This window comes from Saimiri boliviensis, chromosome 7 (assembly GCF_048565385.1).
Source record: "Saimiri boliviensis isolate mSaiBol1 chromosome 7, mSaiBol1.pri, whole genome shotgun sequence".
NCBI classification, from domain to species: Eukaryota; Metazoa; Chordata; class Mammalia; order Primates; family Cebidae; genus Saimiri; species Saimiri boliviensis.
The window spans coordinates 109,008,000-109,022,335 of NC_133455.1; the positions used below are offsets into that span (position 1 = coordinate 109,008,000).

General features: G+C 55.3%; 1 protein-coding gene across 4 annotated transcripts in view; it reads right to left on the reverse strand.

Moving 5' to 3' along the window:
• RAPGEF3 (Rap guanine nucleotide exchange factor 3) overlaps nt 1-14,336 on the reverse strand; it is a 32,463-nt gene that overhangs the window by 17,780 nt on the left and 347 nt on the right. Inside the window, exons 1-16 of one of the 4 annotated variants that reach the window (XM_074403189.1) lie at nt 14,313-14,332; nt 13,785-13,997; nt 6,828-6,881; nt 6,635-6,741; nt 6,296-6,417; nt 5,945-6,113; nt 5,248-5,332; nt 4,837-4,897; nt 4,650-4,726; nt 4,317-4,463; nt 3,750-3,862; nt 3,385-3,473; nt 3,006-3,084; nt 2,638-2,788; nt 2,470-2,552; nt 1,729-1,851 (exon numbers count right to left, since the gene is read on the reverse strand). In XM_074403189.1, coding sequence (XP_074259290.1) covers nt 1,729-1,851; nt 2,470-2,552; nt 2,638-2,788; nt 3,006-3,084; nt 3,385-3,473; nt 3,750-3,862; nt 4,317-4,463; nt 4,650-4,726; nt 4,837-4,897; nt 5,248-5,332; nt 5,945-6,113; nt 6,296-6,417; nt 6,635-6,741; nt 6,828-6,881; nt 13,785-13,877 — 1,553 coding nt within the window. In that variant the 5' untranslated portion in view covers nt 13,878-13,997; nt 14,313-14,332. Of the gene's footprint in view, nt 1-1,728; nt 1,852-2,469; nt 2,553-2,637; nt 2,789-3,005; nt 3,085-3,384; nt 3,474-3,749; nt 3,863-4,316; nt 4,464-4,649; nt 4,727-4,836; nt 4,898-5,247; nt 5,333-5,944; nt 6,114-6,295; nt 6,418-6,634; nt 6,742-6,827; nt 6,882-13,784; nt 13,998-14,312; nt 14,333-14,336 lie in introns of those variants that run through there. The other 3 variants (XM_003941454.4, XM_074403186.1, XM_074403188.1) reach the window with 3 other exon arrangements.

Below are 14,336 nucleotides of genomic sequence, written 5' to 3' on the forward strand. Positions count from 1 at the left end.
AGAATTGCTTGAACCTGGGAGGCAGAGGTTGCAGTGAGCCGAGATCGTGCCACTGCACTCCAGTCTGGTGCCTGATGACAGAGCAAGACTCTGTCTCAAAAAAAAAAAAAAAAAAAAAAAGAAATGGGTCTCCTGTGCCCACTCCGCCCCTGCCCAGGTTAACTCCAGTTCCACCTGCCCAGGACGCCTCACTCCTCATCTGCTCCAACGGCGCAGCTATGCTCCTCCTCCTCCCTCCCAGGTGCCTGCACCCCTCCTCCTTCAATCTGTCTGACCAGAACCTCATTAAAGCTCCTGCATTTCGTTTCAATGGTGGCCACTGTCTGCTGGAGAAAGCCCAGGCTCTTTAGCTGACCTATTCAAAACACCAATCAGACTTTGCCAACATTGGCTCCAACCCCTTCAATGGTTTATACTGCTCTTAGGACAAAGATCGGATCCCTGGCCCTGGCCCAGGGCGCCCTGCCCACTTCCTGCCTCCTCTGGGGTCCTGCTCTCACTCTAGTTCCTCCAGGGATCCCTCCTCCTGGGCTCCCTTTCCTCCTGGGTTTGACCGCCAGGAATCCTCTTCTTCCTCCACCCTCGCCCCCTGAAGCTCTCAGCTCCAGGAGTTGCTTACACAGCACACTTTCCCTGCATCTGCACTGGAGTTGGCTCTTCCCCTCCCATTTTCAGACACCCCACCTTTGTTACGGCACATCACGGGTTGTTTAACTGCTCTGCCCCTGGCCTGACAGCAGCCCCACAGGCCAGGGCTGAAGTGCAGCATCAGCACCCAGGGCAGTGCCCGTGCCCGGCCCAGGAGGGCAAATCCATATCGGTTCTGAGCGTCAGCCAAGAGCCAGGCAGCATGTGAGCACAGGAGAAGCGGAGGTGGGGGCCCGCGGGAGGGAAGTCAGTCCTCCAGTGGGATGGGAGAGATACCAAAGGACAGTAAGCAAGTGGGCAAAGAACGCAACGCCACACGGCGAGTGCTTTGAAGAATACCACAGAGGACACCGCAGCAGAGCGTGCTGGGGAGAAGCAGGAGAGTGCACCGGATAAGGAGGTGGGAGGGGCCTGTCTGGAACCCAGCACTTGGCTGAGATGAGAATGCGAAGGATCCTGTCAGGCAAAGAGACAGAGAAAGACCCTTCCAGGCTAAGGGATAAGAGCACAGGCCCTGAGGGGAGAATGGGTTTGGAGGAGGAGCCCGTGAGAGCCTCCAGCAGGCAGGGGCAGGGCGCTCAGCAGGTGGGACCACAGGGGCGGGTGAGGCCCCTGGATGTCATTACCAGCACAGCCCTCCCCACCACCAACTCAATCTACCTTTCCAGTTATTTCTCCCACCATTCCTCAACCAAATCCTGGCTGCAGTCACATCTTCTCGGCCCCTCTTTGCTTCCCCTTAAGCCCCAGCAGAGAATGGCCTGGGGCCACCTTTGACTTTACAGGGAGAGGCCTCGCCTTCCCCTGAACTCCCACAGCACTGGCCACCAGGAGCCCCGTGGGCCTCAGATGCCAACTCCAGCCACCATTCTTCCTCTCCCAGGCTCTAACTATGGGCAAGAATTACCTCCCAAAAGGAATAAAGGCCCCTGGAGTCAGGGAGTTGGGGAGGAGGGAGGCTGCCTTAGGCCTCTGCATCTCCCGGCAGGGCCTGGCCAGGCCACCACGTGCATCAAGGGCCCCGTGAACACCTATCACAGACCCCAGGGTGCGTCTGCGGGAGGGGAGCTTCCCACGCACACAGAGTCCCTCAGGGTGGGGGGCGAAGGAGGGGCCTGCAGTCCAGAAGGAGCAGAGGAAAGAAGCTGGGGCCAGGCAGACACCTTCATCTGAGGAGATGCATTCCCGCAGCCATTCTCCAACCTGCGGACAAGAGAGAGGGGAGGTGAGCGAGTCCAGGTATCCCTGGGACCTTGGGATCCGGATTACTCCCGGCCCTCACCAGCAACTCAGAGATAAGCACGACCAGGTAAGTATCATAGAGAGGAGCAAACACAGTCTTGAACTCAGGCCCCTCGACTTTGTGATTTTCCAACACCAGAAGGGGAAGAAAAAGTTAAAGGCAGATGCAGACTCCGGGTTTCAGATGGAGTGCTGTTTCAGATGCACTCCCCACTCCCCCAAATCTCAGCTGTTCCTGTGGGAGTATCTGCAAAGGTGAAGGTAAAATCTTGGAAATGTGCCGGGCGGGGCTGGCAGGAGCTGGCACTGAGGGTATTCGGTAATAAACACATGCCCAATGGGGGAAGTGAGAGCAGCAGGTGCACTCAGGATATGAGAATGAATAAATGAATGAGTACATGACGCATGAGAATGGATGGACATGTGGCATGAGGGTGAACAGCAGGGGACTGATACGAACAATGAATTGAAGTGGCGCAGCCTGGATCTGAAGCCAGGTGCTTGACTCCAGAGCGTATGCTCTTGGTCCCCGTGGCACTGCCAGTTATGGAAATGACAAGTTAAGAGTCAAAGCATCACCTGTAGTGCCGCCGCCTCTCTGGCCACTGCTCCCTCAGCAGGTTACTGAGTCGGGCATCCCTGCTCACCAGGTCTGAGAGTTTCTAAGAAGAGCCAAGATTCACTGAGATGGCTGTAGCTGCATCCCCCCCAGGCAGCGCAGCCCCCCTGTGCCTCACTTCCAGATACCTGGAGGAAGCTGGTGGCCACAGGATCAGTGTGGAGCATGGAGCCATACAGGGCCACCCACTGGCTGACCAGCCGCAGGATCTGCTGCCTCTTGTTGCAGACGTAGGTGCTGCGCTCCTGCTCGCTGCCACCCGCGGGCTCCGCATGGAAGGTGGGCACCAGTCAAGGGAACCACAACATTCAACTGGGGCCACCCACCACACCTGAGGCAAAGGAGGGGAAGAACGCCCAGGGCCCCCAGCAAGCTGGGCCTGGCAGCAGGCTGGCATTTAGAGGGCTCAGCACAGCCACGCTGATGAGATTCTTTGTCACAACCCCACACACCATCCTATCCCCTACGCATACATCCCCTGGGGCTGGAAGGATATTGGTGCAGAAGGGCGGTGCAGAGTTGGGCGCTGGGCATGAAGACCCTGTGAGTCAGGAGGAAGTCGCTGAGGAATGTCTCTGTAGGGCAGGGTGGGGGGATGGGAGGAGGCTTCAGAGGCCATGTCCGCTGAGCACAGGTGTATGGACAGCTGGAGGGACCCTTCCCCACATCCCACCACCTGCAAGTTACCAGCAATGTCCACTCCCTGTGATAGTGCTCCCCTCAAAACCAAGAGCATAGGTAAGAGGACTTCTTGCCAACCACTGTACAGACCAACTGAGCATCCAGTGAGACCAGATGCAGGGTACCTGGCTCTTTTCCAGGCTAATGGACCACCCAGCGAGTCGGAAATGAGGCAGGGTGTCTCTTGCCCTTACCTGTTGGGTCATGAGCACTGGAATCTGGTCCCATGGCCTCCAACAGAAGCTCTAGGATCTTCTCTGGGGTGCCAGACATCACCGTATACCTAGCAGAAATGGCCAGTCTATGGCACTGGAGCCACTAATCGCCACTGCCACACCTGGGCAGACATCAATAATCAATCACATCATTCTTCTCGATTAGCCAGCCCTGTCCCACCTTAGGGTGGGGAGGAGACTGCCTCAGCAGGCACATGCTGGTACCTCAATACCTCTCCACTCACAGGCGGCCAGAGGGCAGGGGTATGTCACAAGGCAAGGGAGCAAAGACTGGGAAATGAAAGGAGAGACAGTGTAGAGAGGAAGCATGGCAGGTGTGTTACCGGTTCCTGCCTGGAGTTGGGGGTCGGGAAGAGCCAGCGCCCCGAGAGGCTCTCTCCAGAACCAGCACCACTTTGCCGTGTTCTTCCAGCCGCATGGTCTTGGCCTCCACATCCTGGAGAACAGGCCACAGCCCGTGCTCAACACATGATGGTTCCCGCGTTAGACCCTCTCATCTACCTCCTTCATTCCAGCCCCTGAACCCCATGAGGGTCCTACAGGGACCCACAGCCCTTCTCCCACCTCCGACTCTGGCTCCACTTCCCCAGCCTTCCCTTCCCTCCATGCATCCTGCCTCCCCACAGCCTGGTCCCCAACCTGCACGCCCACCCCTCCCCTGGTCTCCCACACCAGCCTGCAGTCACTGGTCTCACTGAACCCCTTCTGTGGCCTATGCGCTTCCCCTTCTCACACACGCCCAGGGCCGTCGTCCCCACTGCCACCTACCATAGCCCAGCATCTCCTACCTGCATGCTCCTTACCGGCCCTCTGCTCTGGTCCCTACCCCTCCATCCACAACACTTCTCTGGACCCACGGCCCCTGCCCTCCCCAACGCCAGCAGTAGCACCTTGATGATGCGGTTGAAGTCCTGCTTGTCCACGCGCAGGAAATGACAGTTGTCTTCTCGCAGGATGATGGTGGCTGCCCGGGGTGCGTCATTCACCAGAGCCAGCTGTCCAAAGTCATCTCCCTCATGCAGGGTGGTCACCAGTCCCTGCAGCCAGGCCTCAGTCTCAGCCCACCCCTGCCGCCCCCAGCCCTTGCCAGGACAGACTTATGCCAGGAGAAGCAACCCAGACAGGAGGCACAAGGGACCAACAAAGTCACTGCCCATGAGGACCCAGGCCAGGGAGCATTTAGGACCCAGGGCACTGGGGCGGGAAGTAGGGGGGGGTCTCACCTTGCCATGTGTCACCACGTTGACAGAACCCTTCCAGATAATGTACCACGAAGTGCCCTTGTCCCCCTGGCTGAACACTGACAGAAGCACAGCTCAGACCGAGCCCTCTTAGCACCCACCACTCCTTCTCCATATCCTTCTGCCCATGTCCAGGCATGCTTGGCTTCTGGTCCCCTGCCAGACTTACACACGGTCCCGGCCTTGCTGTGTGGTTCAAAGAGCAGAACTGCCGCTAATTCTCGCTTCACCTGTCGGGTGGAGACAGGAGAGTCGGTGGGGCAAGTTCATGTGCAGAACAGCCAGGCTCCTGCCAGGGCTATGATTAGGTCCAATGACACAAGTGCCGGGGACAGAGATGTGGAACCAGGTCAGGCGTTCCCAGGATTCGGCAGGAGACAAAGCAAGTGGAGAAAATGGGCTGAGGGAGGCAGAAGGATTTTCAGACAGGGAAGTGCCAGAGGCAAGAAATCAGACTGAAAATTTCCAGCCATAGATGGAAGCGGAGAAACCGCCCTCTGGCCCAGCAGTTGGAGTTTCAGGGAAGTCCTGGGAAGAGGAGATGCCTGGGATGGGGCGGGGCTGGGCGGGCGGGACTGACCGAGTTGGAGAGGTGAGCCACGGCCTTGATGTGCAGCAGCTCCTCAAAGATGAGGTCCAGCTCTTCGTCAGTGCGCTGACCTGGGCTGCAGGCACAGGGGGGATGGGAGCATACGGTGAGCTGTGGGGCCGGACCAGGTGCAGCGAACCACCCCACCCACCCAGCCCAAGCCTGTGCCCGACGATGCCTCAGCAGCGATGGTCATCAGCAGCAGCTAACCTTTACTGAGCACGCATATGTGGCAGCACCTGTGATGAGCATTTTGCATGCACTGTTTCCTAACAAGCCTGTGGAGCAGTCCTATGATCCTCACTTGACAGAAGAGGAAGTAGCATGGGGAGGCTCAAGGCCACACAGCCAGTAGCCGGTCCAGCTGGAATTTGAACCTGGACCCGACTGCAGTTTCCAAAGCCCACTTGCTTTCAGCCACAACTGTCTCTGAGTGAGAAGGGTCCTCAGAGAACCCCCTGGCCCAACACCCTCATTTACAGAGGAAGAAACTGACTTGGGGGGGTGGGAGTGTGGGGGGATTCAGGTTACACAGTCCATGGCAGCCAGGGCCAGGGGCTTCTGGGCCAGCCAGATTCCCTTCCCTCTGCAACAGGTAAGGAATGCCCTCAGAAATCAATCTGAGCAAGCGTGGAATCTGAGTGCTGTGTGCGGCCTTGGGTCACAGGGTGCGGGGATTCTGACTCACGGCTTTCGGAGTGCCACACTGAGCAGGGCATCAGGCCCCCGCTGGGAGAGCAAGGCCACAGCTTCAGCCAACTCCTCCTCCATCTCATGAGCTCCCATGGGCTCGGGCTCGGGCCCGGGGAACCGGTAGAATTGGGCATCTCGGTCCTGGAAGGCCCAGTCGTGTTTCACTGGGGGGCAGAGGCCCAGGTGTGGGGGAGGAGAGGAAATTGAGGCCGTGTGGGTATGAAACCCCACTGCAATGCCACCCCTCATTACTCCCCAAATGGTGCCTGCTTCCCAGGACTGCCCTGTCTCGTCCCCATCACTGCCTAGCCCGGCCCAGGGCACCCCACCCTGGGCTTGGGCTCACCATGGCAGAGGGCACCTTCATCCAACAGAACCTGGCAGATTCCCACAGCTTGGCTCCGAGAATGGACCCCAAGTCCCAGGGCCAAGATCCCATCCACCAGTTCCCGGCCAGAGCAGCACTGCCTACAGGAGGTAGAAGGGGACAAGGAAGAATAGGGAGAAGCCAGTGGAAGGAGGGTGGCAGGGCAGGGAGGAACTCTGCATTAGAAAGGCACCCTCTGAGGCCCAAGCCTGGTTCATCCCTCTGCTAGAAGCAGGGTGAGGCCCAGGAGCCTGGAATCGAGTGGAAAGGAGAGACAGCGGTGAGGCTGGGCAGGGAGGCAGCCGGACCTCCACTCACCGATAGAGCCTAAGGTGGTACTTCCGGTCTCGGATGAGGTTCGGGCAGGTGGCCAGCAGATGCCGATGCAGCTGCTTCCCAGCCCTGAGCACCCGCTCTGTGGAGGCCTTGGAGGGCGGAAGGACACAGCAGTTCAGGCTCTGAACCCCTAATGGTGCCACCTGTCCCAGCTCCATGCCTCCCAGGCTTCTACCTGCTCTAGGCTCTCGCTGAAATCCAGGGACTCCTCGCTGTTGGTGAGTGGTGTCTGGGGGCAGCAGGGAAAGCATGCACATCAGTGTAAGGCCTTCAAACCCGGCGCTTGGATGACTCCCCTCCCCTGCCACTCCCACCCTTGCCTAGGCCCCAATCCCAAATGCATCCATGTGGCCACTCACTCAGCAAAGAAACAAATATTCACTCAGCACCCTGTGGCCCAGGCATTGCCTCTTCCCACCCTGCCATCCTGATCACCAGACCCAATCCAGGGACTGGCTCCTTACAGATCAGAGCCCCCAGACACACAATCTGCTTACTCAGGGCTCAGGATGTGAGCAACTCAGGAGGCCTAGGAACACCCGTTCCTGGGCTGGGGTCACAGGCCTGATCCCCAGCCAGGTTCTGTGCTCATCCACAGGCCCATGGGCAGGTCTCTTGCCCTCTCTGGGCCTTAGATCAGCCTGGTAGTTAAAAACACAAACCCTGAGGCCAGGCTCTTGGATTCAAATCCTGCACTCCCAGCGATTCCAGATGTGACCTCAAACAAATGATTTAACCTCTCACTCCCTGCCTGAGTTTTCCTATCTATAAAATCTATAAAGGGCCGGACATGATGGCTCATGCCTGTAATCCCAGCACTTTGGGAAGTCAAGGCGGGCGGATCATGAGGTCAGGAGTTCGAGAACAGCCTGGCCAACGTGGTGAAAACCCATCTCTACTAAAAACACAAACAGTGGTGGCAGGTGCCTGTAATCCCAGCTACTAGGAGGCTGAGGCAGGAGAATTGCTTGAACCCAGGAGGTGGAGGTTGCAGTGAGCAGAGACCACGCCATTACACTCCACCCTGAGAGCAAGACTTCGCCTCAAAAAAAAAAAAAAAATCTATAAAGCACTAATACCAACTTATAAGGTTTTGGGAGAATTAAATGAGTTGCTACACGTTGAATGTTTAAAGCATTGCCTGGCATACAGTTGTATGCACATGTTAGCTAGTACTCATTTGTGAAGCATTAGGGTGGGGTTGCTTGCTGGAAGGCGTCTTTCTTCTCTGAGATGTTGCTAGCCCATGCCCTGCGAGAGTGAGTAAGTCCTTGGTGGCACACAGGACTGGCTCACGAAGACGTGCTTTGTCATTGCAACACTGCTTAGCAAGGACTTCTGCCCTTGTTAACAATCAAGCCATTTGGCACTCCGGGGCCCCTTATGCCCTGGAATAATGGCCATGAAAGCCCCTCATGACCCTTCTCTTCCTGCCACCTGAGAACGGGTTCGTGGACATCTCTGGACAGGATGCTCTACCCTCTATGAGCCCTCTCAAAGGGCTCACTTTACAGTTTACAAAGCACAACCACCCCCTTGATTGCATTGGATCTCATGTAAAACAGGATCAGATGTGAAGTGGGCAGAGCAGGCATTGTCAGTCCTCTGTGACTTACGACAAAATAAAAGCCTGGAGGTGAGGTGCCTTGTGTAATTCAGTCACACATACTTGGGACAGTCAGACAGCTGTGGAGACGTTTAAGTTCCCATCCAGAAGTGCTCCCATTCTTGGTCTCCCTACACCCACCGCCCCCCTGCCCTTTCCTCTCCCCTCACCAGCCACCTCTCTCCTACCTTCCCATCTCCCTGAAAAGGGCCTGCTGGGGAGCTGCAGTATAACCAGGCCTGGCTGGCAACCAGGCAAGGGCACGGGCATCTTGGCACTGCATATCCAGGCAGAGGCCTGATGTCTGGCATGCGCAGGCGCCTGGCCCAGGGCTGGGCGGAAGTCACTAGGTGTCCCAAGGGTATCCCTGCCCGGGTCATGGGGCCCAGCCCAGTACCAGACATAGAGCCCTGGAGACTTAATGACAGGAAATGGGGAGGAGGAGGAGCCAGGGAAGGGAGGAAGGGCAGGAATGCTACCCAGCCAGCCCCCTGCGTCGGAACAAACAGTGCCTGAGTGCTAATGACTTGTTGTTGTTCATGTCAAAATGCCCAGGTGGCCCCAGTCCCTGCCCCAACTCCCACTGGAGCCCACAGCCCAGGCTCCAGCACCGGCCCCCTTCCTGGTATTATTCTGACCAGGGAGAGGGCACATTAGGAGGGGAGGTGCCGAGTCATGTGGCCAGGCTGGTCATTTCCTGTCCTCCCCCAGGGGATGAGCATGCGGGTCAGAGAATGGGGCCCGAGCTCATGAGCACTAAGGAAGGGACCTTAAGGAATCTCTCTCATTTTGCCAAGGTAAGCAAAAGCCCAGAGAGATCACACAACTATTTAGAAACGTAAGATTCTACTGAATAACTCTGCTACTGGTGCCCACCCCAGAGATAGGTTTCCTATTTCACAGCTAGAGAAAAGGAAGCTCAGAGGTTCTACAGCCTGCCCTAACTGTTGGTCAATAAGGGCACCAGGAATCATACCTGTGCCTGTCTGATTCCAAAGGCCATGCTCTTAGCATTACCCCTACCATCTCCCATGATGCCCATTCCCATGTTTCCTCCTCTGTGTGCTAAGGACACAGACAGTAGAGGTACTCTGCCCTCAGGCAAGCTCCATGAGTAAGTAAGTTTGGAAACCACTGGGTTAGACAAAGGTAGATAGGTTTGTTATTCTAACCTCTCTGTGCCCCCAGGATGTTTGTGTGCATGGCAACCTTCTAGGATGAGGTGGAGAGAGGGCTGCTACTTAAGGGCAGTGGTCAAGTGTGTGGGCTCGGCAGCCAGAAGCTTGGGTTCCAATCCTAGCTCTTGCATTACCATCCGGTTGTGTGAGCTCATGCTGGTTATTGAAGTTCTCAGTGCTCTAGTTTCCTCATCTGCAAACTGGGGTCGATGATAAAAATAGTACCTGAGCCGGGTGTGGTGGCTCACACCTGTAATCCAAGCACTTTGGAGGCCAAGGCAGGCGGATCACCTAAGGTCGGGAGTTCAAGACCAGCCTGACCAACATGGTGAGACCCCCGTCTTAAAATAAATAAATAAAAATAAAATAAAATAAAATAAAATAAAATAAATAAATAAATTTTAAAAAATAAATAAAAAAAGATAAAAATAGTACCTATCACATAGGGTTATGAGGATCACAAAGTTAATGAAATGAAGTACTTGGAATGCTGCCTGGATCATAATAACTCCTTAGTAAAGGTTAGTTGACTTGATCAGATGTTATCATTTCATGATGGGCCCTATTACTGGGACACAGTGCAACAACAACAACAACAACAACAACAACAACAGCTATACCCTGTTAGTTTCAGGGTTCTTAGCTGGGAAGAAACAGCTGATATGGGTCACGGTGAAGGCCCTCACCCACTCCCTCCTCTCATTCCTGAACAGAAAGGGTTCAGGGTGGAAGAGGAGGCGCTGACTCCCCCGGCACCAGCACTGTGGCCTGCCCTACCCTCACTCCCTGTCACTGAATGTCAGAGCTGGGCTGGAGAGACAGGCACAGAGCCAGACAGCCTGGAGACCTGTCAGACCAGTTCCCTTGGGTCACAGCTAAGGTCTCAGGCCAGGGCTGCGTGTGATGGGACAGGGGAAGGGTGCATGGGGTGGGGCGAGGCCTTAAGGGTGTCAGTGTTACTATTTGTAGCAGGAGAGAAGCACAGCGTGGTGGTTATATGGTTATGAGCTTGGACTCTGCAGCCAGATTGCCTGGGACCAAAGCCCAGCATTGCCACTTATCAGCTGTGTAACTCTGAACCTGTCACTTAACCTCTCTGTGCCTTGGTTTTCACATCTATAAAATGGGGATGATGACATTAGTACCTATCTCACAAGGCTGTTGTGAGAATTATGATTATTATTATTTGAGGCAGAGTTTTGCTCTTGTCACCCAGACTGGAGTGCAATGGCGCAATCTCAGCTCACTGCAACCTCAACCTCCACAGTAGCAGGGATTACAGGCAACCGCCACCATGCCCTGCTAATTTTTGTATTTTTAGTAGAGATGGGGTTTCACCGTGGTGGCCAGGCTAGTCTTGAACTCTTGACCTCAGGTTATCCACCCACTTCAGCCTCCCAAAGTGTTGGGATTGCAGGCATGAGCCACCGCACCCAGCAAGAATTCTTTGATATGATAAAGGCAAACCTCTTACCATAATGTCTGGCACATAAGTACTGTATTACTATTAGCTCCTACCATGTTTTGGACAGATTGGACAAAAGTGTGTTCTTCGAGTTACAAAATAGGGCCACTTTCCCCAAAGCAGTCACGTAAAGAGAATCATCTCAGAATTCCCTGAGCCAGTAGAACCACCAGAGGTCACCCTGATCTTGCCCCTGCCTCTGGACATCAGACAAGATCTCACCTCCCACTTCTATTTTCCAGGGATGTTCTTCCATCCCATTCCAGTGTCACCTTTGCCATAGCTGTTAAGTACTTTTCTTATCTTAGTCTGTATCAACTGCAAGCACTCCTGCTGCAACCTGTTTTCATTTTCTCTTGTGCTGGGCTAGGCAGGAACAGAAAGAGCTGTCTTCAGACCTCTTCTCTGGGAGGTTGATGGGTTTTCCCCTTGGCTTTCAAAGAGGGAGGCCTGGCTTCGATAACTGGCAGTGCTGTCTTCCGGGGACTCGGGCCCCACCCCTTCACCCTGGGTATGCATACTCACAGCTGGCGCTCACTCCCTCATAGAAGCCTTCCCTGGGCTAAAGGCAGCATCAAGAGGTAAGAAGTACAGCTTCACAGGTACCCAGAGCCTCTCAAACATAGGCATGATGGAATGAAACCTCCCCACCCCAGTCCCCAAAGATGGTCATCAGAAGAGGGAGTGGCCACCGGCCTCTAAGCACTAAAAATCTAAGTTCCCTCTAGTCACCAACATCCACCTGGCAGGGAAGGGCGTTGTTTCTGTGCCTTTGCCCCCATTTACACTTCAGCAACCTTCACCCCCACCTTTCTGACCTCCCCACGCACACCAGCCCTTCATTTCTAGGGGCTGGGGGAAGTCAGGAGAGAGCCTGGTGGCCTCTTCCACTCCCTTCCCGACTTCTGGTCCCAGGGGATCCTCCAGTGACCACACTGTCCTGGCACCTGACCTTCCCCCCACCCCCTACCTTGCCTTTACAAGCTGGGAAGGGGACAGGAAATGCACAAGTAATTATAGCCTGAGAGGGAAGGAGGGAGGGGAGGGTTCCAGCCCACTGGCTCCAGGCAGTAGCCGCAGCCAGTGACCCGGAGAGTCAGGGGTATCGGGGGAGGACCCAGGCTCATGATAAGAAAGACTCTGGTAGAGAACAACTCTACCAGGATCAACACCTGAATTCTCTTCTCAATTCTGATAGCAAAGTGGAGCCCCTTGTCTTGGTGGGTCTCGGTTTTTTTCAACTCAGCCTCAATGTAAATGGCAGTTGGGCAAGGTAGGGGGAAGGAGGGAGAGGATGGTATTTATTCTACTCAAAAGGACTTGACAATAAGAAATGAACTTCTGGCTGGGAACGGTGGCTCACCCCTGTAATCCCAGCACTTTGGGAGGCCGAGGTAGGCAGATCACGATGTCAAGAGATCAAGACCATTCCGGCCAACATGGTGAAGCCCTGTCTCTACTAAAAATACAAAAATTAGCTGGGTGTGGTGGCACACACCTGTAGTCCCAGCTACTTGGAAAGCTGAAGAAGGACAATCGCTTAAACCTGGGAGGTGGAGGTTGCAATGAGCCGAGATCGTGCCAGTGCACTCCAACCTGGAGACAGAGTGAGACTCTAGTAAAAAAAGGAAAGAAAGGAAGAAAGAGGCCGGGCGCGGTGGCTCAAGCCTGTAATCCCAGCACTTTGGGAGGCCGAGGTGGGTGGATCACAAGGTCAAGAGATCGAAACCATCCTGGTCAACATGGTGAAACCCCGTCTCTACTAAAAATACAAAAAACTAGCTGGGCGTGGTGGCGCGTGCCTGTAATCCCAGCTACTCAGGAGGCTGAGGCAGGAGAATTGCCTGAACCCAGGAGGCGGAGGTTGCGGTGAGCCGAGATCGCGCCATTGCACTCCAGCCTGGGCAACAAGAGCGAAACTCCGTCTCAAAAAAAAAAAAAAAAAAAGAAAGAAAGAAAGAAAAGAAAGAGAGAGAAAGAAAGGAAGAAAGGAAGGAAGAAAAAGAAAGAAAGAAGAAAGAGACAGAGAGAGAAAGAAATAAACTCTCCCGGGCAGGCACGGTGGGTCATGCCTATAATACTAGCACTTTGGGAGGCCAAGACAGGCAGATTGCTTGGTCCCAGGAATTCCAGACCAGCCTGGGCAACATAGCGAAACCTGGGTAGACACATGCAGTAGAGACATACCTGAATCTCAAGCTAAGTTATTTAGTCTGGATGGTTGGGGACAGTTTCTCTGCTGATTTGGATGGTACAGCCATTATCTTGCCTCCCAAACCCCACCATTCTTTCCCCTTCCTGCTCTCTCCTTCATTCTTTCAGGTCCGGAGATGTTTCTCACCGGCAAAGGGCACTTAGGTCATCTCAGATTCTCCAATGTCTCAGAATCCTTCCCCAAACCCCATCAAAGGCAGGTACCCAGCAGTGTCCACATGACCACCTCACCCCAAGACCAAAATGCAGAATTGGCACAGTTCAGTTGCTCACTAAAAAACAATGTTGCCACGGTGACGCACCCAGAACTGTAGCCAAACTTACGTCACCCCTGCCCTTTGACTTGGCCCCCAGTACCTCCCACCCCCACCTGGAGAGTATCCGCAAGCACCTAACTCAATGCCTGGCTCACAGAGGTGACAGGTAAAAAACAGATCCCTTTCCCCTTCCCCCCATGCCCAGAAACGTTTGGGCACAACAGACACAGGTTGCAGCTGTGTGAGCCACCCACGCACACTGCAGGCAAGCTTCCTGACCCACTGTCCACCGCAGCTGTACCACTCTACACTCCCAGAGCAAGCTGGGCCACCTGCAGCATGCCCAGCCACAATCCAGACCCCCCTCTAGCCCTGGTGCTGGCCCTGGCCTGGGCGGATCAAAGGTACTCACCCAGCGCAGCCCCTGGATGCGGCTCGGACGCCGGTGCTCCAGCAGCAGCTGGTAGGAGCAGCTTCGGGGCCGGTGCATCCTCCTCAACACCATGTTGAGCAGTGTCCCCTCCGGGACCACGTCAGGGAGGGCTCCCACCTGCGGTGCGCCCAGAGCTGGGCTATCCTCCACAGCCAGGCCCACCTGCCAGCAGCTCTCACCTGGCCAGCCCACCTGTGACACAAGGAGGAAAGTGGACAGCCATGAGACGCGACTGGGACAGCTGGACCATACTACAACTGCCCCAGGCAGAACTACTTCCTTAGAGTTCTCTGGACTGGTCAGGCGGAGGTGCTGCTACCCTGCCAGGAGCTGGGGGAGGAACAGGAAGACCTTCACTGGGGCCCGGTCTGGCGCACTTAGGGGTCCCCAGCTGGCTCTTGGAAAAGATCGGGCCCTTCTTAGCCCTCTTTGGAGTTCTGTCCCATCTCACTGTCCATGCCCCTGCAGGGATCTCCACCACCTCCCAGCATGAGGCTATAGATTCACCGGGTCCCCAGAAATGCAGCTTCG